We start from the raw sequence: 27687 nt of genomic DNA, 5'->3' as shown, positions 1-27687 counted from the left end.
ATCAGGAGCATCAAGAGAAATATTATATCTATCCTAATATGTTGGTCATCAGTTTATCATTAATTTCACATTCTATATAAAGGTGTATTTAATCTGTATCTGTCAATACAACTCCACAAATGCTGTTTTAAAAAATATGCAAATAAGAAGCCTAAATCATTAGCAATGAACAATCTAACTCCATCCATGTCTATAAAACTACTGATTTAACAAAAAAACCCTCAGATTAAAAATGTTCTCTAAAATGCCAACTCTTTCATTGTGTAGGTTTTATTGGTTTCACTTCTTTCTTTCTGCACCCACAGCCTTCTTTATCTCAGTGATAATCTTATCTTTGTTGAGACTGACATTCTTCTTAGCTAAATTCAGAAGATCATCAAGCTCGTTTTCATTGTATGACAGGTTGAATGTTTTGTAGATGTTCTTCATTTGAACAATTTTTTCCTTGCCTGAAAGAAGACAAAATTATGATGGAATAATCATTCTTGTCTTGACAATTTAAAGTGCTTTAAATATGTCAAACTAAAAGCAAAACACATTAGAAACATCAAATAAGATTAAACAGTACAAGTTGTTAAAAGAATTAGAAAATTAGTATAAAAAGGTATGTTTAAAGACCAGATGTAAAAGTTTTGATTGATCTGTAACCTCATATAAAGGCTGGGATCATTCTGTAGTCTCGGAGGGACAAAACACTAAGCATAATCTCTCAGGATAGGATCTCATTTTGAAATAGAGACCAGAGTCCAAAGACAAGTAACAGTAAACCCATGTAGTCAGGAGCCAAAGAAAGAGCTTCAATTTTATTATAAAATCCACACAAATCTATTGTGAGGAAGCTGAAGCAGGAGAGATATGCTTCTGCATTTTAATAACAGATAATTTGTTTAGGTGGGTAGCTGCGTCAGCATGCATAGGCTGCAAAGGAACAAGTAATTGGTTTATTCCATGCTGAATAAAAGAAGAAAGTAAACACAACGTTTCGGCCGTGGAACCTTCTTCAGATGTCACCCACACCTGAAGAAGGCTCCACGGCCGAAACGTTGTGTTTTCTTTCTTCTTTTTTTACAGCATGGAATAAACCTATTACTTGATCATTTGTTTAGTCATACTAGCAGCTCTGTATTACAATAATCAAAAAGACAAATTCAGGCACTGGCATCTCTGACTCAAACTGGAACAAAAACATGTTATAGAATAATGTTACAGAGTTATAAATATAAGATAATAACTTCACATCATTATGATCACAATAAATACAATGTCTTTTCAAGAAAAAATCTGTTTAAGCTTTTGCTTGCCTGTGTCTGAATCAAAGATAGTCTCATCACAAATAGACCACTGTGTTGCTTTACATGCTGGTGTTTCCACAAATTATTTTAACAAGCTATACTGGATACCTTCAGAAGCCAATTCTTATATAGGTTAACTGGCACTTCTGAATTACCCCTGAACACAATGCGTGTCTGCCCACCATTGGACTAGTATTTTCAAAGGTATAGTCACACCTTATGTCCTGTGCCTGCAAGGTTAGGCTCCAGCTCATTTTAAGCCACGATGGGTAAAGTTATTAAAAATTGATGGTTGGATAGATAAGTTTTTCCCATGCTCACATTACTTCTGTTGGTCTCTTTGCACTGGATTACATAATTACCTATTAGATGTTTCTACTGACAACTGATGTACAGAATATCCAGGTGTCTGAGGTGAAAACCTGATGACAAGGTAAGTGGTTTGATTAGGGTCTGATTTACTTACTTTCACAGGAGTCCTTGTTGAACAGAGGGAAGTGCATGACTGTGGGGGTTTTATCAGCACTGTAAACGTAGCAGCTTAAGGGACACTCCTTCTCCTCCTTAGTCACTGGTGGAATGGGTGGGAAGGGAATGTTGTTCTTCTCACAGTATTTAGCTGCCTTAGTGACAGTCTGGGATGGAAGTAGAGAGAGGAGTGCAGCAGAGAGGTTTGCGAAGGGGATGGGGGTGTGTCAAGAGTTAAGGAAAGAGAAGAGAGGAAAAGGCACAGAGAGAAGATAAACAGCTCTATCCAGCTAGGATAGCAAAAGGTCTGTACTGTTTTAGTTTAGTAATAATTTCATCAAAGTATGCTCAGTCACACTGTATTAGGCCATAATTTCTCTTGCACTTCTGAACATGAAAAAAATAAAACCATTTAAGAAATACACGACTGCACAACACTGAAAGAGGTGAGAAGTGGTTGGTGACTTTTAATATATTGTGTTACATACTGTATAAGTTTATCTCATTCTTGGCTAAGGGAGAAGATGATTGATGCAAAGCATGTGAGCCTATATACTGTATAAGACTTCACTATACTGAACTGATAAATATTGTGATTTCCAATACAGCGTCTTACCAAAAATGGGTCTTCATTAGAAAAATCAAATGACAGAATGAGCTTAACTCTCCTGTCATTCCTCAAAACCAATGGGTAGCCACAATCATTGGCAATAGCAGCATCTTCCAAGTAGATCTTCTCATTATTGACCAGATATTCAGGGAGAGTTTTTGCTGGACAGGAAATAAAAGGCAAAAATATTGATGCCATTGCTTTGGTACTTGTGTTCATAATAATCATGTAATTTATAACAAGTGTGTTTTATCTTTTCTTAAGAAACAATATCATTTTCATGTATTCTATTACACTGTTTATACAATGTTCTTTCAGGATGATTCACATCAGTATTAAAAAAAATTATAAGCATGTCTTTTTGATCTCCACGTTAACTGAACACTCTTGTACTATAACTAGAACTATAAGAACATCAGAAAAGCCAATGTTGAGAGCTGGTCAGTGCATGCTGCTTTATTAACACATTATACTATATTTCTATATAATATTTGATCACCATTTCATGTATTTCACTGCTGTTCATATTCTAACCTGTGTCAGGGTATTTATACAGGAAGTTGTACTTGGTTCCCCATGTCCAGCTTAAAATGAGAGTGAAGATTTTCTTGAAAAAATCAGGTGTTAGGTCCATTTTTTCAAGTGAATCTGAAGGGATAGAAAAGAAGTATAGCATTAGAACCTGGTTTTTACCTGTACACGTGATTTAATCCTTAAGGAAATACAATAAGTTGAATTCAATGATAAAAGCTTGGTTCTCAGCTTTTCACATTGACATCAGTACTGTGAAAATAAACATCCTTTGATTAAAGATGCTGATAAGTAAGATTTGTTATTGCAGTATTTCAAACTGTGTAAATTTATTGCATTTTTTTATGAAACACAGTATTCTAAATGTGATTTGTAGAAAGTATCTTATAGAACATAATTGCTATATATAAAAGGGTGGCAATGGTGGTTAACATTGCAACCTCTCAGTACCGGGGCCCTGAGTTCAATCCTGGACTTCGGGTGCTCTCTGCATGGAGCTTGTATGCTCTCCCTGTGCTTGTGAGGGTTTCTGCCAGGTGTTCAAGTTTCCTCCCAAAGTCCAAAGACATACTGTAGTGGTAAGCCATCTGGCTTCTGGGAAAAACAGGTGCTTATATGAGTATGTTTTTCCTGCAATGCTATATACCTTTCCAGGTATCCTGACTTGAGCCTGTTGCTTGCCAGGATAGGTTCTGGCTTCTCTGATACCTTGTATTGGATTAAGAGGTTAAAAATTCCTACAATTGCTAAACATAATTGCTACAATGTTGGTTTAATTGCTGCTTAGTTTAATTGCATACCATGTGTTTCTGTTCTCAGGGAAAAATAATTCCATGATGACTTACCAAAATTCCATAATTTCTAAATGAAACTGAAATACTGAAATCTGAGAGTGACAAAGAGGAGATAAATGATCATACTGCATAGGAACTACATTACGCTTGGAGAGTCAAGTTAAAAAAAAGAAAACATTACTTACAGACTTCACTGAGACTGGTTCATACTGTAATGCTGTTGGATTTATATACTGTATACAGTATTTACCTGTTTTGCTTCACATAAATGTTTGACAGTGTACATAATAGCCAAGAGAAAAAAAATCTGTAAATAACTATTGTTTTCTTTTCTGTATGAGTTTTTAAAATTTTATTATCCATATTTTTTTGTAAAATTAGTACCTAGAAATCCCATTTTCATTTTACTGAATTAAAATTGATATATATGCATTATGAAAGTGAACATTTAAAATCCAAACTTGGATGCTCACACTGAGAACTTTCATGGGTGAAAAGTCAAATGTCAGCAAAAACTGCAAAGAAAAATCAAAAAATAATTTATAGTAAAGCCATCATAATAATTTGCTTTACAAATACAAATTATTTCAGGCACACAGTATTATTTTGACAAGTTATACATTTTGATTAATGGCCTCTATGGTATGGTATGCTGTATGGTGCAATAGTAGTGGACAAAAAATAACACAACAGCATTTCGTCAATCTGATCACATATTCTTTTCCAATCATATAAAGTAAGTTTTGAGAATCTCACCATGCCTTTAACATGCTCATAAACGATATTTATTAAGGAACATAAACATATTATGTAAACTGTATATGGCTGGTATTAGTAGTTTAAAGAAAAAATACACATTAATATTCCATTCATGTGTTTCTTTTGGAAACGTTTTTACGTGCTCTTTCTGACTGTATTAAGTTTATATACTTTGTAAAAAGTTATGTTTAAACCTTTTCTGTGAATACACTCGTTATAGCAGTAAACAAAAGCATACTTTTCAAATTTGATTAACAGGGAATATAATATGGAATCGCGAATCTAAAGAAATTAATAATGATGTAATTAAATTCATGTGCTACTAAAGAAAGTAGTACACCTTCTTTGGATATATTCTGCTTCAAAGAAACAAATAAACGTTTCTTTGAAAAACTAAAATAGCAAATATTATGGACACTATATTGACATTTTTTATATTTCTAAATATCACAATATGTTTGAAGCTAAGTCATTTATTGATAACAACAAATAATTTCAAACTGCTACAACTGTCGTTATTACTGATAATAAATATTATCGACACTATATTGAATTTTTTGGTATTTCTAAATATCACAAAACATTCAAAGTTAAGTGAGTTAAGTGATTACCATTTTCCATGAATACTTGCGGTCATTATCGCAGTAAACAAAAGCATACTTTTAGAATTTGATTAATAGGAAATATAATATGGAAACACGTATCTAAAGAAATTAATAACGATTTTAATTTAAGGATCTAAATATATGTATTTACATAGCTGGTAGTACTACTGAATTCCACTTTCTTTGTAAACATGTTTTAGTTTAATTTGACTCATTCATGCATGATGAATTGTGAGAGAGTGATAGATGGAGACAAGATGTAGGTTTCTGGTCCAAACAACACTCCCCAGAATGCAGTGGGAAATTGGCGTTTTACTCTTGATGGTAACTCCAACAAATTGTCACATTTCACATCCTTGCGAAACAATCAGGACGTTGTCATCCAACCTATGGTTTGATGGGTTTTTTTTATTTTGAAACCATGATCTTGATATGCAGGTGTGAAGTAGAGTTAACAGCTTCAGATTTAAAAGGTTATTAATAATATCTTCAGTGTCGCATTAATGTTCTTCCAAGTGAAAAAAGAGGCAATAAACAACATGGCTGCTCTATATATTTTCAGTTTACAGACCGTCCACAGATGGTTACAGACTGTTTACAGACCGGTAATTTATTATGAATAATATCTTCTATATCGCATTAAAATTGGAAAGCTTTTTATTGATGTAAATCCACCTATTTTCCAACCACTTTATCCAGTACAGGTAACCGTTTCACCCCTCCTCCCTGTCTGTCTGACCTCTTTTTAACCATTCTGTGCCTGAATCGCAGTGTGTGAAAAAGACATAGAAAAAAAGTGAATCTTTTTTTGGGCTCAAATCTTGCTTAACTAAAAATTAGACACAAGAATAGTATTTTTGGACAATGTTGTGAGGCTCTGGTGGAATTTTTCTGTAAACTGAAACTTTTCTATTTTCTTTAAAATTAACTATTTACTTATTTCTTTTCATTTATTGCTTTTAATTTGTGAAGCAGAGTATTACGATATGAATTGCTACTTCAAAGTTTTGTGGGTGCAAGCTTAAAATCAACAAACCATGAAATCTGTGCAAAGGTCTCAATATTTTTGCAAGGCAAATAGCTAAGAGTATATTATACTTAGACATTTCCATCACATTCTCAAGCTCCTCATGAACAACACTATCCAAAAAAATCCTACTGACTCTCATTTTAATCTTCAATACAGCACCTCCAATCCAATGGTCTGCAGAAACAACCTATTTATTTAATCCACAGTGAAATCTGACTCTCTCAGAATTTTTAATAAGTACCTTCACATCCAATAAATAATGATGTTCATCTGCAATTAAAAGTTTATCTCATTACATTGTAGTGGCAATGCTTGTTAATAAGACAGAATTAAGCGTTGCTGTGCTTTCCTAAATGAGGCCCCATCTCTCTCTTCATCTCTGTGGTGCAGCCACAGAGAAGTTATTCATGCAGGCCGATTTAAGTTTTCTTTTGATAAGGAACAACTCCCAAACGGGGATGCACTTAGCTAATGATCAATGGTCATCCCTGGCGCCTATCTGTCTAGGGAGTTCCAGAGGAAATCTGGACTGCATTCCTAAGTGTCAGGAGTAAGTGACTCATCTCTCACTTTGGTCAACCAATCAGGGACTGGCAGGGCGTGGTAACACCACGTGGGTCTCCAATGCCCGCCAAACTCTCAACCAATCATCACACATCTGTGTCTTGGTCAAAAAGGTAGCACAAGCTCAGGTTGGGGCTCTCCTTGGCCATTTTCGCGCACCCTCAGAGACAATCACGTGACAACCGGTGTTGTCTGCTCTGGGACTTGGACTTTGTTCTAAGCGCGAGGCCGAGGATCCCGGACGTACTCAGAATTCTGCAACGACAAACGTGAATGCTCCGCTTGATTACAGTTGGACCCTCATCGACAACCTGAATAGCTTATTCAGAAGCAGCGCTGGACCGGGAACGAACCAGTTTTCTTCCCGTGCAATAGAATGACCTGCGAGGACCCGCGGTCACACTTTGTGCATAGAGACTTTCTACCAGTCAGCCAGACTACTGGTAGACCCCTGGGAGCAACGACTGCACTGTGCGCCGCAGTTAGATTCCTCCGTCCGTGGCTGGTAGCCAGAGGACGCCGAGACGACGCCTATTGGATGACTGCTGGGACAGAGTTTGCAACAGAGCCTGTCAGCTGGTTTTGGTGTTCGTGCCAGGAAATCCAAATCCATACACAGTGGATAAGTAAACCCCATGTTCTATGTTGTGTCTTGAGAATTTAATTGTTACCTCAACACAAGTTGTTATCAATTTAATTCATAAGTAATGTATTTACTTCCGAGTCTATTCTAACAGTGGGTAATGACACTGATTAGATATGGTATAGCCGAACGAGATATTGAAATATATTCTCTGTTGTGTATCTCTTTGTGTTAGCATCTCTTCGGGATTATATACCTTGTATTTTGATAACCCTCACAGTAAGGTCTGCTGCCTGTATTCAGGCAGACTGGTATATGTTTTGTGCACAATTTATGTTTAATAATTGTATCTTGTGTTAATTTAGGTGAGGATGACCTTTTAGTTTGGCTGTAATTCTTCAAATTGTTCTATACTTCCCAGGTTCAAAAACTCACCCTGAATGGCCTTCATATCTTTCTTTTGTTTAGTCTCTTCGGTGTTCCCTTTTAACAACTGATTGCAAATCCATTCTGCAACATAAAAATCAGACAAATGCTTAAACAGTTTAAGGTTTTCTAAGTACAGTTTAAGGTTTTCTAAGTACAGTACATAACAGTACATTTTAATAGTTCAGGTGGGTAGCTGCGTCAGCATGCGTAGGCTGCAAAGGAACAAGTAATAGGTTGATTCCATGCTGAAAAAAAGAAGAAAGAGAACAACGTTTCGGCCAAAACGTTGTGTTCTCTTTCTTCTTTTTTTCAGCATGGAATAAACCTATTACTTGTTCCAGTACATTTTAATTGTGTGTTGGTTATACAATCTATATTTATATACTATATATAAGGCTTATTTGCAATGTAATGGAAAATGAAACACTTGTCATTTTTAATTTAGTTTGTAAAGCAAGGTGATGTTTTGGTTAAGTGGTGGAGTTCTCACCTGCTATGCCTCTGACCTGGGTTCAATTCCCAGCCACTGCCCTTTCTCTTTCTCTCTCTTACCTACTGTCTGGCTCACTCACTGCCTCTGTCTTAAAATACTTTTAATTAAGCATAGTTAAAGCCATTGTCCAACTGCTCCTGTTTTCTATGCTTATTTGCTTTTGATACAAAGTTTTTAAAACCAATATATAATATAGTTAAGAAAAAATCTAAAATAAAATTATCTCATTATACACAGTATTAATAATAAATAATACATTACTACATATTCACAATAACATTACATTAAATAGAAAAATTATGTTACGAATAAGTATTATTGTACAGTATGAATAGCTCAGGAAAGCACTAATGGGTTAATACACATTTGATTTTTATTATTAAAATACGATGAACTGTGAAGAACACATGCAGACCCACAGTATATTAAGGATTCTACAGAGTGCTGCAGTCCTATATTAGATTATTTGGAAAACTAAAAAGCTGTTGCACTGTACTTTTGTCATACCTTGCACATTCTGAATGGGTGCAGCTGTAGATGCAGATTGTGAGAGCATACAGCACATTCATTACTTACAAGATATTAAAATTATACCTATATTGTACTGGAAGTCAGCGAAGCAACTGCCACACAGTCCTGAGGAAATAGTAAAAAACAGAGAGAGAGCAATGAAAATGGTTTGAGGTCACTTAATCACAGCATGGAAACAATCAGACTATTTAATTCACTACCCTTGTGTAACAGATCACTTCTTGTAGCGGAGCTGGAAAATCTGCACATATATGGTTCCTGATATATAGAAGCCTACATGCCAAACAGACCGTACTGATGGTCCCTGTTTTAACCCAATAAGTAAAAGTAGAAATCCTCACTCAGTCAAAGCCATTTTCTTTTTACCGGCAGTTAATAAAAGGCTGGTATTATGAACAAGGCCGTTTCTAAGACAGAAAAAGGATAGTTGTTTTAACCTAAATTGCAAAGGAGCAACTAAAAGGTTTATTCCATAATGAAAAGAGAAGAGAGAAAACACAATGTTCCGGCTGTGAAGTCTTCTTCAGGTGTGAGAAAGACACGGCAGACAGCAAAGATTAAATTGCACAGAAGAACAAAAGCTGGGAGAGGAGAGGAGGAGGGAGGGGCAAAGAGGCAGAGAGGCTGCTCAGAAAGTGCAAAGTGGAGAGGGGTGAAGAAAGGTGTGAAGTCAAAACCTGCATGAGAATAGAGAAGATTACTTGAAAACAAGTCAGTCATTGAGAGAAAGGGGGAGGTGTGAACCTAGTTTCAGGATGAGTTTTGTTTCTGTTGTTTTTCTGCAATGGGAGTTGAGAAACCCTTCTCTGTGAACCAAAAGTTTACATAGATTATGTGATCAGCGGTTAGTGGAGTCACCATGGGCATCTCTTCCATTCAAGATAATTTAGGAGCACCTGGGAACAGCCATCCCTATAAAATTATTAATTTCCCTAATTTCCTAATTTGGGCAGAGCGGTGGCTCTGTGGCTAAGGATCTGTGCCTGTGACTGGAAGGTTGTGGGTTCAAATCCCGCGGCTGGCAGAGGAATCCTACTCTGTTGAGCCCCTGAGCAAGGCCCTTCACCCCAACTGCTCCAGGGGCGCCATACAATGGCTGACCCTGTGCTCTGACCCCAAGCTTCTCTCCCTGTCTGTGTCTCCTTGGAGAAAAGCTGGGGTATGTGAAAAGAAGAATTCCTAATGCAAGAAATTGTATAGGGCTAATAAAGAAACATTATTATTATTATTATTATAATGTAAATCTAACACATGGAATGTCTTATCACCATTACCAAACATTATGTAAAAGCCCAACACAATAAACTGAAGTCCAATAGTAATATATGGTAAAGTTCCTCCATTGGCCTAAAAATCTTTTTTGTGTATCAAAGGCTTTGGCATCCAAGTTAAGTTTTTTCTTCATCTATAATGTAACAACAAAGATGAAGAAAGACCTTGCAAGTACAGGATGTCCATCTCATCTCTGTGCTCCTCCACATTCCCTCCTGCAAAACGGCTCCCAAAGAATGGTGTTTCCACAAAGGCTCCATACCCAGAATACCCGACTTCATGGCGGGTAATCTCACACCAGACCCCTGTGAGAGGAAGAGACATGGAGAAAAGGAGGAAGAGCAGAATAAGAGTGAAGTGAGAAAGGGTACCAGAACTAGAAAAACTCTTTCATCCCTAAATCCATGCTAATCTCTAAATCCATTTTGAAGGCACTGAGGCCACTCTTGTGTGTCTATTTTTCTAATATTAAATGGTATTATTATTGTTAGTTAATAGATACAATTAATATTCTTGTTGTTTTAATGTAATACCTTGTCCAACTTTTGTTGTAGTTGTTGAGTGTATGAAAAATGTACTGAAAATGAGAACTGTGACATCCTGGTTGGAGGTCCATAAAAATTGTTTATACCCTTTATAAAATTAAGGTATATGGTAGTATGCATGGCTAGTTTGAAGGATATGAATCTCTAAGTCCTAAACAGCCCTTGGTTGAATGGAAAAGAAAAATAAATTAAGGAGTTTGGACACAATGGAGGAAATCATCCACCTCAGGTATTTAAGGAGGAGAAGGCACACTGTTATCTTTTATATTGTGTAGCGTGAGAGAAACCAGGAAGGAATTATTGAGTTTTACCAGGAGACAGAAGGATTTATTGGTTTTTAGTTTAAGTTTAAGAGAACAGAAAATAGTTTTAATCGCAAACTAATTGAGGAACACTATTTGGTTGAAGGGAAAACATGGGTAAATAACACTAGAATAAAAAAAATATATTTTTCTTCAGAAAAGTTCAGACTTCATAAAACTCTAATGATTTGTTGGTATAACCTGCCAGGGCTGTTGACTTCATATATTATTTCATAGAGCAAATAATAGTTAACACAGAAAGTAAGGTCCATGGGTTCAATTATCAAAGAAGTTAAACAAGTCCTTCTTTTTTTTAATACATATTGGCAGTTTCTTAAAATATAAATTATTTTGGACTGTTAATAGCCTTATAGTTTAGCTCTAATGATCATTTCCTTACCTTTATCAGTAGCAGCTGGTTGGTCATAATTTTTCAGATCAGATTAGGTGCTAGCGATGCGGTCTGTGAACATTTAACATTTACTATAAAATATGTAATACTGTATATGGCCTTTCTGCAGGATTTTAAATAAGATTTATGTTCATCCATCATCATGTATCTTACCTCTATCGTATTCATCCTTCTGTCTCTGCTTCTTGTCCACAACTGCCAAGATGGGGTAAGGGTTGTTCATTTCATCATCGGTTTCCTTAGAAAAATGTTCTTCATCCACCTGGAAAAAATATATTGTAGTGAAGACCCAGCAATGGTACTCCCCAGGTACTCCCACCAGGTTTGGAGGGTCTCTGAGATCTTCAGTGGGGCTCACATAGCTGTATACAATTAGAGATTATCTAAAGGTTAGTTTTCAGCTCTAGTAATTAAAAAAAAATCTAGATTCAGCACTTGCGTTCTCCCTTTAGAGTTACTTGTCCTGAATAGTAAGGTCACATCACCTTAAGCATGAAACATCTGCTAAAGCATCAAATCATAATAAAATATCCCAGAATTTCCTTTAATTTGTTTCTATATCCTTTCCTATTTTATTGTACACACCAATGGTGTGCACTAATGAAAATTAAGTAAAAATAAAAAAGTGAATTTCATTTTTGAGCAAAGATATATTGTAGGGAAATAAAACCTTTAGTAATTACAATTTACCACATTAAACTGTACGCTTTACTCAGAAGCATCAATGAAGAGAGAGAAAGACTTTCAGAAATACACAAATACATGATGACAAAGATGCTAGAAACCCAGGCAGGAAGGACTGCTGACCTGCTTCACCATGTCGTGCACAACTGTAGATGCAAATATATCTGTGATGGAAAAGTTCTCATCCTTTTCTGCCTCCATAATTCTTGCCAATGCTTTTAGACAGTCAAACGAGCCAGTTGTGAGTCTTTGCACCATCTCTTTCTCTGCCTTCTCTAATTCAGAGGACCAGGTCTGGTTGTGGTACAAAGATGTCAAACACCTGCATTCATACATAACAAGAGTAGAGACCAGGAGAAACGTCGGAGCTCAATCCTTATATCTTACAGAATTAGAGCAGAATTAGAAGTTCTGCTGCTTTATGCGAACCTTCAGAATTCATATTGATTCCACAGATCCACCTGGCACAAACCTGGACCCCAGAGCCCAGTCTCTCAGACTCACCAGGTAGATCCTGACACTCCACACAGGTACATGATGGTGTCCAGCAGGTTCTGAGCCCCCAGCTCAGTTAAAGTCCCCATGAGAGCCACCATGGCGCGCAGACCCCCCCCAGAGCCCAGCACGGCAATAGAGGGGACACAGTGCTGATTGAGGAAGAGAGAAGCAAGAGAAAGAGCATGATAAAAAACAGTGTGTGAGTCTGACAGATAATTATTAGGCTATTAAATAGTGTAAATGAATTGAAAAGTTACTGAGATATCACAACTGTGTATCGTGTACCCTACTCCACTCAAGTGTGTCCCTTAAAGAGAAGAAGATTCAGAATTATTTAAATTTAACATTCTCCTATTATGTTTCTCTCATGAAAGCATCTAACGTAAATAACAACAGTGCAAGAATCTACTTACCAGCAACAAAAGTGCAACCTGTTATGATATTTGTAATATCACCACTTAGGATCATTAAAACAGCATGAAATATTGTAACTGCATCTTGGCTGTCACCCTCTCCACCAGCGCTATTTAATCACATCAACTCAACTTACAATTTCATGGTTCAAACTGAATTATTTCTTCTTCCATTTACTTATTTTGCTTCATTTCACAAGTCCCTTCCCTATTAAGACCTGTAAGGTGCCTATTTTGCACACAATTCAGAGCCCTGATCCTTGCCTACTGTTATCTCAGACAATGCAGAAGCCTGCAAAATCTTAGTTTTTCATTTGTCTTCCCATACACTTTTTCCCTTTCTGCTCTGCCTCTTTTATTAGACTTTATGTACTCTCCATTTTCCCCAAAGCCTGTCCATTCACCACCCTCTCATCTATTAACTGCATCCATGTAATCTGGAAAGGAGTAACATGCCTGTGGCATTCACAGTAACAATAAACCCCTACGACAAATGCTAACTAGCGTAATGAATTTTCTTATGTCATATCTTTTCACTAACATGACAATGCACCTGCTACAAAATAAAATGTCTTTATTTTCCTAAAAAGGGTTAAAGGGGTGTAACATTTAGGATAATGTTTGGATGCAGGTGGGTTCTGGTGAGGGACTAGGAAGCGTGATAACACAGGTGGATGCAGAAGTGATGATTTTAAGTTGAATAAGTGACTGACAAGACACGATAACACACAGGGGTAAGGAACTAGAGTGGTGCCAAAGAAAAGAAAATAACAAACAAAATGGAGCTGGCTAAGAAAATGAGGGAAAGCTAACCTGACTACAAAAGAAAACCCGAAACACACGGTCTTCGGCGTCTCCTACACCCTTGCTAACTTCCACTGACTACCCAACAACCATCTAAGACAAATGGCACTCACCCGTACTAAACTAGTGTTACCAATACAAAATCTAAGTGTGTAGAATGTACCCAACAACCTAAACTAACCTTATACACAAAAGTTCACACAAAAACACAAATGAACTAGGAATACAAATAAGGGAAAACAAGAGTACTCAACAGGAACAGGGTACAAAAGAACACAAAAGTTGAACATATAATACATTAGGGCAAGGTAATGGCAAAACAAGGATAAACACACAAACAAACAAAAGTACAAAGAAACTAACAGAAACAAAACAACAAAGCCAAAGCTATACAAAAATACACGCAAAGCAAAGCAAAGCAAAGCAAAGCAAAGCAAAGCAAAGCAAAGCAAAGCAAAGCAAAGCAAAGCAAAGCAAAGCAAAGCAAAGCAAAGCAAAGCAAAGCAAAGCAAAGCAAAGCAAAGCAAAGCAAAGCAAAGCAAAGGCCTCTTCCTTCAGAAAACCTCCATGTTATATGCTGAATAAGATGCACTCTGATTGGCTGAGAAGCTGATTGATGATTATGTCATACGGAACAGTGGTGTAATGGTGGGTCAATGGAGGAGGGAGAATAATCAAGGGTCAGCAGTGTGGAACATAACAAAAACACACATAGACCACACACTCGGATGTAACAATGCAGTTTTTTGTATGATGCTTACAGTAACTAACTGTACTTGCATTTTGCAAAATACACTGAATATGTATTTCTGCAACACAAATAAAAAATAATTAAAACCATACCAATTTACAAGGAGTTTCCAGATTACTCAGGGCTTTCTGGATTTGGATTTTTCTCTGCTTAACAGCCTTAGTCTCCCCCTCACAGAGAGTCTGTGAAACCCGTACATATGTCCTGTGGAAGGAGATAAAACGAACATGAAGAATGTGCAACCTTGGCGCTTTCTGTTCCTAAAAATGCAAAAGGAGACATATTAGAAAGAATCTGGGAGAATTTCTAATTTGCTTTGCTGACTGGATCTCACTGTAACTTGAGTGTTAACGTGTTTGTTAATTTCTTTGTGTACTCTTATTAATTTCAAGAAGGTGAATAGGGACTAATACAGTTGTTACCACTTTAAACTTTCAAAAATATTGCTAATATTAATGTTACTCATTTAAAAGTATTTATTTTTCTTGTTTTCAAGTAACAGGCACATTGTTAAAGTCAGTATTTATCTTTTCGTAATATCCTGGGATATAGCACCTTATTTTCTGCCTTTTTGGACATCAGCTGGTAGGTTAAAGGATACTGCTAGACGCGCAAGAAGAGGAGGGGGTCAACTGTTGAGGTGTGATCTGCTCAGGACTTTAGGATCTCTTGTTGTTCACCAACACAAATGCTCCACAAGTGTCTTTGGTCAGTGTATCGCATAAACGAGCTACACTGTGGTACAGCAAAGAAAAGGGAAGCTACTCTAACATGTCAATGGGTTCTAATGCATGTTTTGAATGTTTTTATCTGTATATTATATATATTGGCTCTAAAAATATATTGTATTTAAATTTAAATGTTTTAAAAAAGATGTCAGTAGTTTTGAATTACTCTGAAAATAACTTGTGATTGCATACTGTAACCTCTTCAATGTGAGGCATTAGTTATTCATTGGGATAGCCTTGTGTCTGGTTTTGAATCCTAGCCAATGCCCAAGCCTGTGGGGATAATCTTTCTATAATCTTTCTAATCTAACTATAAACTATAGATTTAAGGGATATTAAGGGATAAGGGATTTGGAAATGCACATGGAAATGCATATCAACCAAGGAGAAAACACCTCACTAATCTAACATCTTAGAATCAGTTAATCAGTACATTTATACTCATCACATCCTCATGAGAAAAAAAGAGGAAAGAAAGCAGAAAATAATTCAGAACATATGATTGAAAAGAGGTGTAATTGTTTTTTGTAATTATACACAGAAACGTGTTTCTTATACTGTATCTTAGTACACAGATTAAAGAGCACTTACTTTCCAGTATAGTCTTTTGCTTCCCTCATGCTTGTCTGTAAGATAATTGAAAACAAGAAATCGTAAAAGACCTGTAAGCACTATATCCCTCCGTTTTCTGTACTACTGTTACTGCCCCATTGGGATACATTTGGGATACATTTCTGGAATCACAGAACTACATCTTCTTGCCACTTCAAAATTCCGTTTTTCAAAAAGCACTTCCACAATTATTATTCCATTTCCAAAGCCGTCTATATTGTCTATAGTACTTTTGTGATTCAGTATGTTACTGTTTTTATGTGGCTGTACTTAAATTCCCTCAAGAAATGAAAGGTGATCCAGAATTCAGCAGCACAAACAAAGCAGCAACAGGTCATCAATCAGGCTTGCCCTTGCTCTCATTTTCCCAAGTCTGTAAAATACAGAAGCTTGGCACTTACAATATTTAATATGTGAAACAAATAGTCATAGATGTTGTGCCCGGGAATCAACTTTTTTTAAAATGTTTTTCTGAAGCTTGACACCAGAAAATTACTTTGTTGTGCCAGAGAACAAAGATAACTTGTTATTTCAACGCTACAATAGAAGCTGAAATCACATAACGTTTATAAGTCGGTTCACTGCTGATAATACTGAAGTAAATGATTAAATGAAAATGTAATTTAGAAGAACAATTTCAAAGCATATACATTATATTTAATTGCCATTAATATTTTTAAATCTATACATTTAAGTGTTTTATTGAATGTGTTTTGGCTGGTTATATTAAACAAATTTACAGCACTTAATTTTGACTGAGTTTTTCCAGGTTTTTCCCAATTTAAATATTTTTTCAGTGTGCTATTTCACAAATTATAATTTGCATTTTTGATATTTATACCCACACAGTTTTGGCTACACATTCGCCCCTTGTTTATGACTTGGACTAATGCTACATACCATGCATCATGCACAAAACATTGTTTAGTCTCTTCTTTCTTTAGTAATGATGTTTTTAAGATTGTCTAATATGCATTAATTCAGTAAATACTCAGAAACCTTATCCATGTTGTTTTTTGCTAGTAAGGAATGTTTCCTGGTGGCCTCTTTTAGTGGATCTGTTAAAAAAAGATAATATACTGTTACACTGTCAGCCATTGTTAGTATACAAAACTACAGGAGGCACACATACACACAAAAACAAGACTAATGGCAGCACTAAGGAGAGGCATGAACTGCTTTAAAAATACATTCAAATACTTCTCCATTTCATGACATGTATAATATCAATTAAAACAAGAGCTGCTCATTACAAAATGAGGTTCCTAGCCTTTTTGTTGTTTACAGTGTGCACTGATACTGGGCAATGTATCCTTTAAATTTGAAGTAAAGTCATAAACCATTTAGAAAAAGAGGATGTCATTGTTTTCTTATAAATCAGTGCTATGTACAACATACAGTAGATTATTCCAGTGTATCACGTTTTAGGTAAATCACAGTGTATAAATACCTTAATGCCTTAAAGACTGTGTCAATTACTCCTATAGAAAAACACCAGGCTTGGATTCTGACAAAATGATTTACCATTTCTATCTCAGGAGTTAGATAGAAAAAACCTTAGACGTGTGGCTGCACATCAAATACAGTCTTATATGATAGCCAATGACTTGTTTGAGCCATTTCAGTCTGGTTTCCACTTAAATCATAGCACTGAGACTGCTCTTTTCAGGGTTTTGAATGATTTATTTATTGCCTCAGACTCAGGAGCTACATTATAGAGTAGATATCCTTTCGCTTCTTAATGCTGCTTTTGATACTGTAGCAACACAAAATTATTTAAATTGCTGGCAAACTTTTTTGTCTATCAGTGGTACTGTCCTTAACTGGTTCTGTTCTTAACTGACTGGCAGGCAGCATATTTATAAAATATAATAACAAAAATAATAACAAAAAAATGTGGTTATTATTAAATTAAGAAATGTACCAATGCAACCATTCAAAATGCACGGTACAAACCCGTACCACACGTAATTACCCACAAGTCACTGCGTTGTACTGCGGTATGTGATTGGCTGGCCAAAATGACCGACAGGGGCACTCGTGGTGCATTGGTCATTAGTGAAAAGATTAAATAATTTCATCTCTTAACTGTGCATATTTAATTTGCTTAGAATTGAATATTTATATGGAATTTTACAACTAAAGGGAAATTTTAGTACTGTAGCTGAGCATAAAAAGAAGAGGAGCATAACGTGTCTGATGGTCACAAACAATATTAATTTAGGAACATAAACATATTATGTAAACTGTACATGCCTGGTATTGGTAATTTAAAGAAAAAATACACACTAGTATTCCATTTTCTTCCTAAACAGTTTAAGCATCAAAGTCTTACATGTGGTTATTTTGGAAACGTTTTACATGCTCCTTCGGACTATATTAAGTTTATAAAGTTTGTGAAAAGCTATAATGTTTAAACCTTTTCTGCGAAAACACTCGTTATCATAGTAAACAAAAGCATACTTTTAGAATTTGATTCATAGGGAATATAATATGGAATCACGTATCTAAATAAATTAATTAGCAATATAATTATATTCATGTACTGTAGCTCAAATTATCACAATAATACACTTTCTTTGGATATGTATGCTTCAGTTTCACTCCTTCCCACCTGATTACGTCTGTGGCATGATGGCTTAAGCATGTGCCCTCTATGCCTGGGGTTGGAGGATCTAACCCAGCTGTTGCTATGAGTTTTCCTTTAACAAATACACATTTCTTTGAAAAACTAAAATGGCAAATGTTATGGACACTACTATATATTGACATTTTTTATATTTCAAAATATCACAACTGTTCAAAGCTAAATCATTTATTAATAACAACGAATAATTTGAAGCTGCTACTGCTGTCGTTATTACTGATAATAAATATTATCGACACTATATTGAATTCGTTGGTATTTCTTAATATCACAAAACGCTCAAAGTTAAGTGATAACTACGTGACTACTTTTCAGAATTTAATTATTTAAGCAATAAGGTACGAGAGGCCGTGCTATATCGTGGATTTAGTCACAGTTAAAAGGTGTTGTTAGGCCCAATGTGATACGGAGGGAAACACAAAGATTCTAAGCTGATCACAAGGAAGAAAAATCACCCGTTTTTCGCACGTAAAAAGTGGTTATTAACTATCGAAACCTGTTTTTATAGCTTTTAAAATCATACAATGTCTAAGTTAAGCAGGAACACATCATTATATCTCATTTTTTATTTCTTTTTTAAAAAATAAAAAAATCTTTTGTCCAGTCTAAGGGTGTTTATAATATAATAGAGAGTCCCCATTATCCCCATCTTGATTAAAATCGCATACGCATGTTTAATAAAATGCTTTTATTATTCACAATCTGACAATGCAAGACAGAACTCACATTGAGTTCCGTACATCCACAGTGGTGGACGGTGCACTATTTTGTCAGTAACCTGCTAATCTGCTTAACACCTGTAGAAAACATTATTTTATTTCTGTAAGGAATGCGTGTTAAGTTTACAAAATTAAATTGTTTCAAATGTTTATTAAGAAATACAGTAAAAAGAACTTACAGCTTACACAAAGACTCAAACTACAGTATGGAAAAACATGTGTTATGAAGTTGTGGTGCTCTAGCAGTGCTGTCCTGAGGCTGGCCTCTGCCCAGTGATATAACTTTAATTGAAACAAGATCTAATATCACATATGGAATCTAGTATCTAAAGAAATTATAACAATATTAATTTAAGGATCTAAATACTGTATATGTATTTATATAGCTGGTAGTATTACTGTATTTCACTTTCTTTGTAAACACGTTTTATTAACACCAGAATCGCAGCGGGTGAGAAAGAGATAGAAAAAAGTTAATCCTGTTTTTTTTATGGTCTGTAGCTCAAATCCTGCTTAACTAAAAGTTAGACACAAGAAAGGTATTATTGGACAATGTTGTGATGCTAAAGAAATTAATAACGATATTAATTTAAAGATCTAAATATATTCTAATGTATATGGCCGACATTACAGGTTGTGAGAGCCGGCTTGCCAGCATGGTGACGTCACCGCCTTTCATATGAATCCTTTCATATGGAAACATTTTGACACTGCGCTCAACAATCTCAGGAAGAACATGAAACAGGCTGTAAACAGCCTGTTTTTTGCCTAAAAAAATCACGCCCGACAAAGTGAAGTAACATTAACTAGCAAAGAGAGGACATGATAAAGGAATAAATGACTTGTTTTTTGTTTATTTAAAGATGTAATGTCGGCCAAACATGTATGTAAGGTCAGCCATATGGCGTACTGAAGCTGAATGTTTAGCCTTTGTCACTAACGTAACCACTAAATTAAGACATAAATATAGAAATCCCTACATTACAAACTCCAAGCATTTCATTTTGTCTATTGCTACAATATCAACAGCAGTGCAATTACAAGTAACATGTCAAAATGTTTCCAAAATAACCAAAATCTAACGATTTGAGGGTTTTGATAATAACAGAGAAATCATAACAATGAGCCCATGTTGCTTCATGCTATTCATGTTTATCCAACCAAAAGAAGGACAACTAATTCAACATGAAAATACTTTATTTTTTCATTGACAAAAAGTAATGCCACACTCTCTTGTTTAACCTGATTGTTTTGTTTCTGCACAGACTGTTAAACCAGAAGGAAAGAGCGCCTCTTTCTTCGAAGCCTTTCGTTCAATTTATTTTTGGGTGTTTATAATATAATAGAGAGAATAATAGAGAGTTCCCATTACCCCCACCTTGATTAAAATCACAAATGCCTGTTTAATAAAATGCTTTAATTTATTCACAGTCTGACAATGCAAGAAAGAACTCAGAACATTAAGTATATTTATCCTCACCCCAGTGCAAACAAGACAGCTGTGTACATTGTCAGTGATGTTAATATATTTGATTCCATCTGATGCCTCTAAGTTTATTTTTATGGGCTTTGATTATGGTTAAATGATTCAATTGCTCAATGGAAAGTGTTCTCGCATATTACCAGTACGTCAACTCGTCTCTTATCTGTGAGTGAACGATCAGCCATTTTTATTACAGCAGATCATTTCACAAATCTATTTTGTTTTGTTTGTTGTTTGTTATGTATGTTTTTTGGAAATTAACCTCTGACAGTAGAGGAGACACCGTTCATTTTTAATATTGTGTTAAAAGTCAATTTTATCGTAGAATATTTTCTTAAACTGCATTTGACATTTATTATCTTATATCTTTTTTATACTGAAAATAATAACAGTAATTGTTTTTTTTTCATGTTCTATATTATATCCACATAAAACTTCACTTTTTATGGTATTATTATACCATATAGTTAATATACTGTATATATTTAATATATAATTATATTAAAATATCTTTTTGCTATTATAGAGGAAGAATAGTAAAACTGCATGTATTGTCATTTGTGTGATTATCATACTGTTTGTATCAGTATGATAACTGTCTGTTAAATATTTGTGACAGCTGTTAAGGGCCATGAAAAAACAAATACCTTTTCTGTAACATGAAGTAAGAGTCCCAGAGAAATGAAAATATTACAGTTGTGAGTGGTAGGCCTGGGGAAACAATGTAGCTGTGGATAATTTCAAGAGGGATATCTTCCATTTCCCAGTTTTGAATTCAACCTAAGAGATCAAATAGAGCTGGTTTTACACAAGGTCAGCTTGGATTTTAAGGAGGAAGGAGATAACCTGCTGTATTCCTAAGGTCCTGTTGACTCAGGAAAAGCACCATCATCAATTGCAGGCCAAAGAGTATCAAAATATCCTCCATGTCTCAGAAATATTCCTATATTAGGGTATATTAGGGCTTGGGTGGATCAAGGTGAGACGGAATTCCAGGAGCTCGGCTTGTGTTTCAGGAAATGTTCTTAGGGCACCATGAAACTCATGGTAGTGTTTAATGCCATTCCCCGTTCCTCTCTGTAGTCACTGTTGGCTGGGTAAGGGGGTGAGTATGATGTGCAGACAGTTGTTTGACAGATAAAATGCATTCCAAGACACTCACACTCACTCAAACAAGCCAAACAACCTTTAATGTGATCACTGATAAAAGAGCAACATATCCCAAGAATTGGAAGTGTTTTTTTTTAATTAATTCCATTTAAGTTAGAACCCTATCTTTCCCTACATAGGATAAGTGTAGTGCTTATTAAACAGGGAACAAATAATGATTAACTCCATGGTGAAAAGTAGAAAGAAGAAACAATATTTTGGCTGTTGAGGGAACTTCTTGTTCTAATATTTTTTGTAGATTATGAATGAAAGATTAATCTTACCTTGGTATGGTGTTGGTTTTGATTTGGAACCACCCATCTCTGTATTGAAATACAATTATGTGTGTTACATTCAATCAGCATTGATATTGTGACATTTATGATGATCAATCTGTGCTGTATGTGTGTTTAGAATTCAAATTTACATACACAGTTACATGGTTGTTTTGATCGATTTAGAAGAGACATGAATACCATGTTAAGAATTTGGGATAAACACCAGTGCCTAATTAAATAAAACTATAATCCTCATGAAATCTTTCTGAATATCTGCATTCATCTGTATTAATCAAAAGTATACAGAAAATTAAAAGTTTTATTATATGTATAGATTAATAAGAGAGTGAGAGTAACACTTTTGTATAGAACCATTACAGTAATTTCTGACTAACAGTGTTCCATGTAATTTAGCAATTGCATGGTCATTTTGGTGCAAATATTATGATAATTGGTATTGATATTGGTGCTAATATTATTATCATTTCAGTTGAAATAATAATTGAGCAATTAAATCATTGAAACAATAATGCAACTCAGCATTTACATGTTTCCACTTGTTCACCTCCCAATTTTTAGTGTAATTCTTGTCTCCTTCCTGTCCTACAAGCCCACCTACACACTATGGGTGCCAGGGCCTTCATTTGCTATACCCCAAACCTTTGGAATTATATCCCCCCAAAATAAGATATTTAATTAGTTCTGTGTCTGCCCATTTACATTCTTACTGCATTCCAAACCCTAGTTGTAATCGCATTAATTCTGCTCTTTCCTCTCCTTGTGTGCTTTTTATATGATTATCAACAACAACAACAACAAGAACAACAAATAATAATAATAATTATTATAATAACCTACTGTACTTGTAGATCTCCTTTACAAAGGCATCTCTGTTATTCTGCTGTTGCAATGCAAAACAATTTAAGTACAGCATTAATGCAGAGAGAAGAAATCAATATTAATTATTAGTATTTAATCCTTCTTTTTCTTACCAGTTTCAAAGAAGTGACCTAGTTTGGTGTTCCAGAAAAATCCAAATGATTTAATCTTTGGATGCATAGGACATGTATTTATAGGAAACACAGAGGACCAATCAGGAGATGACAGCTAAAAAAAAACTTAGTTTAAGTTTCACTTACAGTATTGATTGTAGTGTTTAACCATTAAAGGCACTGTACACTGTGCCTCACTGTCACCACAGTCACTAGCTTTGGAGACGCTTTAATAGTCTGTCCATTTCCAGGTCTGAAGTTTTTGCTTCATTTCATATTTCATCCAGTTTATGTGTAACAATTTTTCCTTTCTTACAGTCTTTCAGTGTTCCTAAATTTAATCCACTTTTCAGCCCTGACAAGGCCCACCCACAATGCGTTTTATGCACACATTGTTGTATGATGGGGGTCATGCTAGCTATACCAATGTGGATTATGATACAGCTTTTTAACACTCTGTAACACATACAGAACCGGGCACTCAGAACACACAGTATTTCTTCCAATTACCTTAAAAATAATGTGTCGCATTGCGTTATGTAATTTACTGCCCAAAGATAATTGATACTGTAGGTAGCACTTGTGATGCATTAGATATTAGTGAAACCATTGCTTCATTTAATCTGTTTCTCTCTGTGTATGCTTCAACCAAGTTAATATGGAATATTAATATGGAATTTTACAAGTAAAAGAAAAGTTTGGTAGCGGAAAATAAAATCAGAAGTATGACGTCATATATACCTAATGGACCTAGGTTAGATAGTAGTGGTCGCTAAATATAAAAAACAAAGCAAAGTACACAACAATATTCCACTTTCTTCATATATATTTTATGCACCAAAGTCTTTAACTCAATAATTTACAGTGGGTATTTTGGGAAATGTGCTTAATGTGCTTCTGCTAACTTTAAAATAATAAAAAAATTTATTTTAAAACATATTTTTTAATTGATCATTTATTTTCAAATTAATATGTATATTGCATATGAAAAGTTATAATGTTTATCCTTTTAGAAGGATATTACATAATAAGAACATTGTATTTGTTGTAAATTGTAAAAAAAAGCTCTATTGATTTAGTACCACTTGATCTAGAATATAAATCATGTAACAAAATACATTTTGGCAGCTAAAAATATCACTTCTGGATTTTTTGGAAACATTTTAAGGTTTGTTTATCTATCAGTAAACATGAGGACAAACAGACTACATGAAGGCTACCTGGTAAGTGTCTTCAATACATCTAGAGAGCTGTGCAGGCTGAAGAGCCCCCAGTGAGGCTGTGAGGTTGTTTAGTGTATTTTCTGCAGTTACTCACTTTTACTCAGTCAGAAGTCTCTTGCTAAGACAAACCTGGAACTGGAGGTGGCCTTAGAGGTCAGTGGTGGTGGGATAACAAAATAAATTTGACAATCCCTGACCACTTATAAGGAACTCCTTTTCACAGCCAATGCACCCAGCAGAGACTTGAGGCAAATTTAGATACCTATTTTTCATAGATTTCCTTTTAATACCCAAGATAGACTATGTGGTTCTCACAATTTGTCATCTGTTTTAGAGAATAGTGTGTTTGGTTTTTTTGTGAGAAAAAGTTAAAAACAACATTAAAATAAAAATGGGTAAAGGGAGTATGTATTAGCATTCATTTCCCAGCAGCCTCTCTAAAACATTGCCAGGAGTTAGTAGGAAGCAGTTAAATTGCATGAGAGGAGTCTTTATCTTGTAAACAGGACAACAGATCAACACAAGGGGAATTAAGGGAGAAACATTATAGTGACCGACTATAATAAGGGGGAAACAACATAGTGAACAATTATTAAGGAGAGAAAGAATGGGTGCTTGGGCACCAGGTGTCGAGGGCTATGTTATGAAGAGTCTTTCAGGACCCTATGCAGACAACAAAATCTGGAAGGGAGTGAACAGACACAGGGAGGGGACGAGGAACAGGGCTGGTAGACGAACGGGGGGGGCGTGACAAAGGTGCTCCGAGGGGCGTGGTCCAGGTGAACTGTCCAAAAAGGGAGTCCGAAGGGAAGTCGTTCAGGTAGATGTCCAGAGCCAGGTGATCGATCCAAGATGAACTAGACAAAGATAAAAGTCGGAGCAGGATCCGGCGAGGGGTTGTAGACAGACGAGAAAAAGTTACAAACCGGAGCAGGATCTGGCGAAGGGTCGGGGGGAAAAAGGGGGAACAGAACCAGACGCTCCAGGTCCCGGACTCGGCTGGTTCAGGACACCTAGGAGGCGAATGCCACCCGAGCCGCGGACGTAGGGCGACTCGGTGGTAGGCGAGCCTCCGGCATCCGTGTTCCAATTCAGAGCCCGGAACAGAGTGAGTGTCTGGCTTTTGTAGGAAGGCTGGAACAGGGAGCAGGTGCACAAAATCAACTAAAATGTGAATGAGCCGAAACGCCCCTAAGGGGGAGGGACTACAATTGTGACAGGTTATGTAGATAGTGGTTTCATTAATGGGCCAGTGACATCTTAGTGCTGATTCAGATTCATGCAATGTCCTTTCTGTTTTCTGCCCTGTTCAAGGTTGCTCTTAGCATAAGTGCCAGGCAATTGTCACTCCATTGAGGGGTAATGTGTGGGGTTGCAAATAGGTTTGATTGGATCTGTGATCAAGGGGGGCCTTATGGAAGGACAGTGCACAATTGATCAATGCATTATTACACCGGCCATCTGTGTACAATCAGCCAACACAAAGCTTCACCCCCCTGGGAGAGAGTTAGAAGTCTTTGTGAAGGGTTTAAAAGCCCTGGTGAAGACAGAACTGTGGTCTCTTGTGGAGAAGGAGGGCTTGTGAGAGACACTGCTGCAGTTGGACACAGGAGAGGACTCAGACACCAGGGACTGGGAGCAGCAGAGGATGACCTCAGCATCGTCTTTCTCCCTCCTCTACCTAAAACTCTGAGACAAACAGGATAGAGGAGAACACCAGGAAAGTATTGTTCAGGACAGTCATTCAAGTCACTAATCAAAGTGTATTTTCATCTGGCATCATGTTTATTTATTTTTAAATATACATTTTTGAAGCCCCTATGAATAAAACATTTTTATAATCAAAACCTACAATAAAATGATTTTCTAATTACTATTTATGCAAAATTACTAATAATTCTGTGTACTGTACTGTATGTAATGAAAAAAATGATAATTCTGTATGATACAGTCTAATGATATACAGTGCAGGATCTTATTGAGAGTTGTGTGTAATCGTTGTATTTGATATAATTGTCACTAGTACAGAATGTTTACAGTATGATTAGGATAGGAAAGAATTAATGGGTTAATAAACCTTCAATACTGTGCTGATTTCCTGTTACAACATGCAGCTATGGTGCTTTAATGATTCAATCCACCAACTGGCAGTTTTACAGAGCAGTTCAAGACGGTAGCTCCATCAGCATGCGTAGGCTGCAAAGGAACAAGTAAAGGTTTATTTCATACTGAAAAGAGAAGAAAAGAAACACAACGTTTTGGCTGTGGAGCCTTCTTCGGGTAAAAGCCAAAACGTTGTATTTCTTTTCTTCTCTTTTCAGCGTTTTACAGAGTAGTGCAGTTCTGAGTCAAGTTATTAAAAAATAATACAATTAAAATAACATACTTCCTACTGCAGTATACTGCCTGACTCCTTGCACATTCTAAATGGCTGCATCTGTACACCTCATTGTTTTACTGTCACTGCTCAGCCTGATTCTTTTTCACTTTAATGTTTCATTTCCTGGAAACAGCTTGTTTTCTTTTTTAGCGTAATCTACAAGGGCTGATTCTGTTGTTTCAGCTTTATTGAAAATCACAGTGTTCTTCATGAAAGTTATTACATTTTTTCTAATTTTTAAGTGTTTAGGCTTTAGAAAACTGAAATACAGAAGCCTTTTGAGCTTGGTAATGTAAAGTTTTTTAATAAAAAAGCAAATAAAAACAGCATCCATTCTAAAGTAGGGGGAGAACTGTGCGAAATGTTAGCTGTTGTACAGATGTGGTGGAGGAGAAGCTCTCCATAATATCTATAAGACACCCAGCCATTGTGAGCTAGAAAAACATTTTATAGGTTGTCAATTATATCATTATATAGTCGATGAGCTTAGTAGTGAATAATATCTGAGTACTTTTATACACTAAGAATTCTGAGCACTGTAGGTAATTAAAAAAATATATTTTGTTTTATACAGTACTGTGACTTACAGTATCATATTTATAGTTGCATGAAAGCATTGTATTTAATGTAATTGTCACTAGTACAGTGTACTGTAAGAAAGTGCCTTTCCATCTACATTGGTGAGAGACGAATAAAGATGTTTTACAATTTCAAGGACCATGTCAGTACAGTGTACACTGAAGCCACTTTATTTCTTTCTCATGAAGAAATTTACACAGACCTTTATGAGTGTGTCCTTTCACGTAGGTTTAAAGATTCCTATATGAGAAAGACATCAGAAGTCAAGTTTATCCTTCAAAGTTTTCATATTCTCTAGCACTCGTAATCAATGTAAATGTTTCTAATCCTTCTGTTCAATTTCAGATTACTGTTTTTTGTTTCCACTTGAATTCTTCCACCAGATTTCTTCTCTTGACTCATTTCATCTTCTGTTTTTAGGAATTAATCTCAATCAATCTATCAATCAATCAATCAAAGTTGATTTATCAAATGCACAACAATACAGCGTGCAGCAGTAGTTGCTGGCAATTAAATGTCTTTTCTGC

The 27687-nt window shown here is 35.7% G+C and overlaps 1 protein-coding gene across 4 annotated transcripts; it reads right to left on the bottom strand.

Moving 5' to 3' along the window:
- Positions 1-252: 252 nt before the first annotated feature.
- LOC148646848 (cytosolic phospholipase A2 gamma-like) lies at positions 253-23064 on the bottom strand. Of its 4 annotated transcripts, XM_088608907.1 has the most exons (16): positions 22979-23015; positions 21993-22031; positions 21207-21339; positions 16710-16768; positions 15690-15724; positions 14463-14574; positions 12409-12551; positions 12028-12226; positions 11374-11482; positions 10126-10266; positions 8753-8794; positions 7672-7746; positions 2905-3018; positions 2377-2531; positions 1759-1927; positions 253-449 (listed from the first exon to the last, which is right to left on the bottom strand). In XM_088608907.1, the coding sequence occupies exons 4-16, from the start codon at positions 16716-16718 to the stop codon at positions 280-282; spliced, it is 1473 nt and encodes a 490-aa protein (XP_088465033.1). In that variant the 5' UTR covers positions 16719-16768; positions 21207-21339; positions 21993-22031; positions 22979-23015; the 3' UTR covers positions 253-279. The 4 variants fall into 4 exon arrangements, with proteins under 4 accessions (XP_088465033.1, XP_088465031.1, XP_088465034.1 ...); XM_088608905.1 differs by lacking the exon at positions 21207-21339 and having other exon boundaries at positions 22979-23064; XM_088608908.1 differs by lacking the exons at positions 21207-21339; positions 21993-22031; positions 22979-23015 and having other exon boundaries at positions 16611-16711.
- Positions 23065-27687: the final 4623 nt, after the last annotated feature.

Source organism: Lepisosteus platostomus, chromosome 16 (assembly GCF_059453375.1).
Source record: "Lepisosteus platostomus isolate fLepPlt1 chromosome 16, fLepPlt1.hap1, whole genome shotgun sequence".
In the NCBI taxonomy this organism is placed as follows: domain Eukaryota; kingdom Metazoa; phylum Chordata; class Actinopteri; order Semionotiformes; family Lepisosteidae; genus Lepisosteus; species Lepisosteus platostomus.
This window is presented reverse-complemented; position numbering and strand designations above follow the sequence as displayed.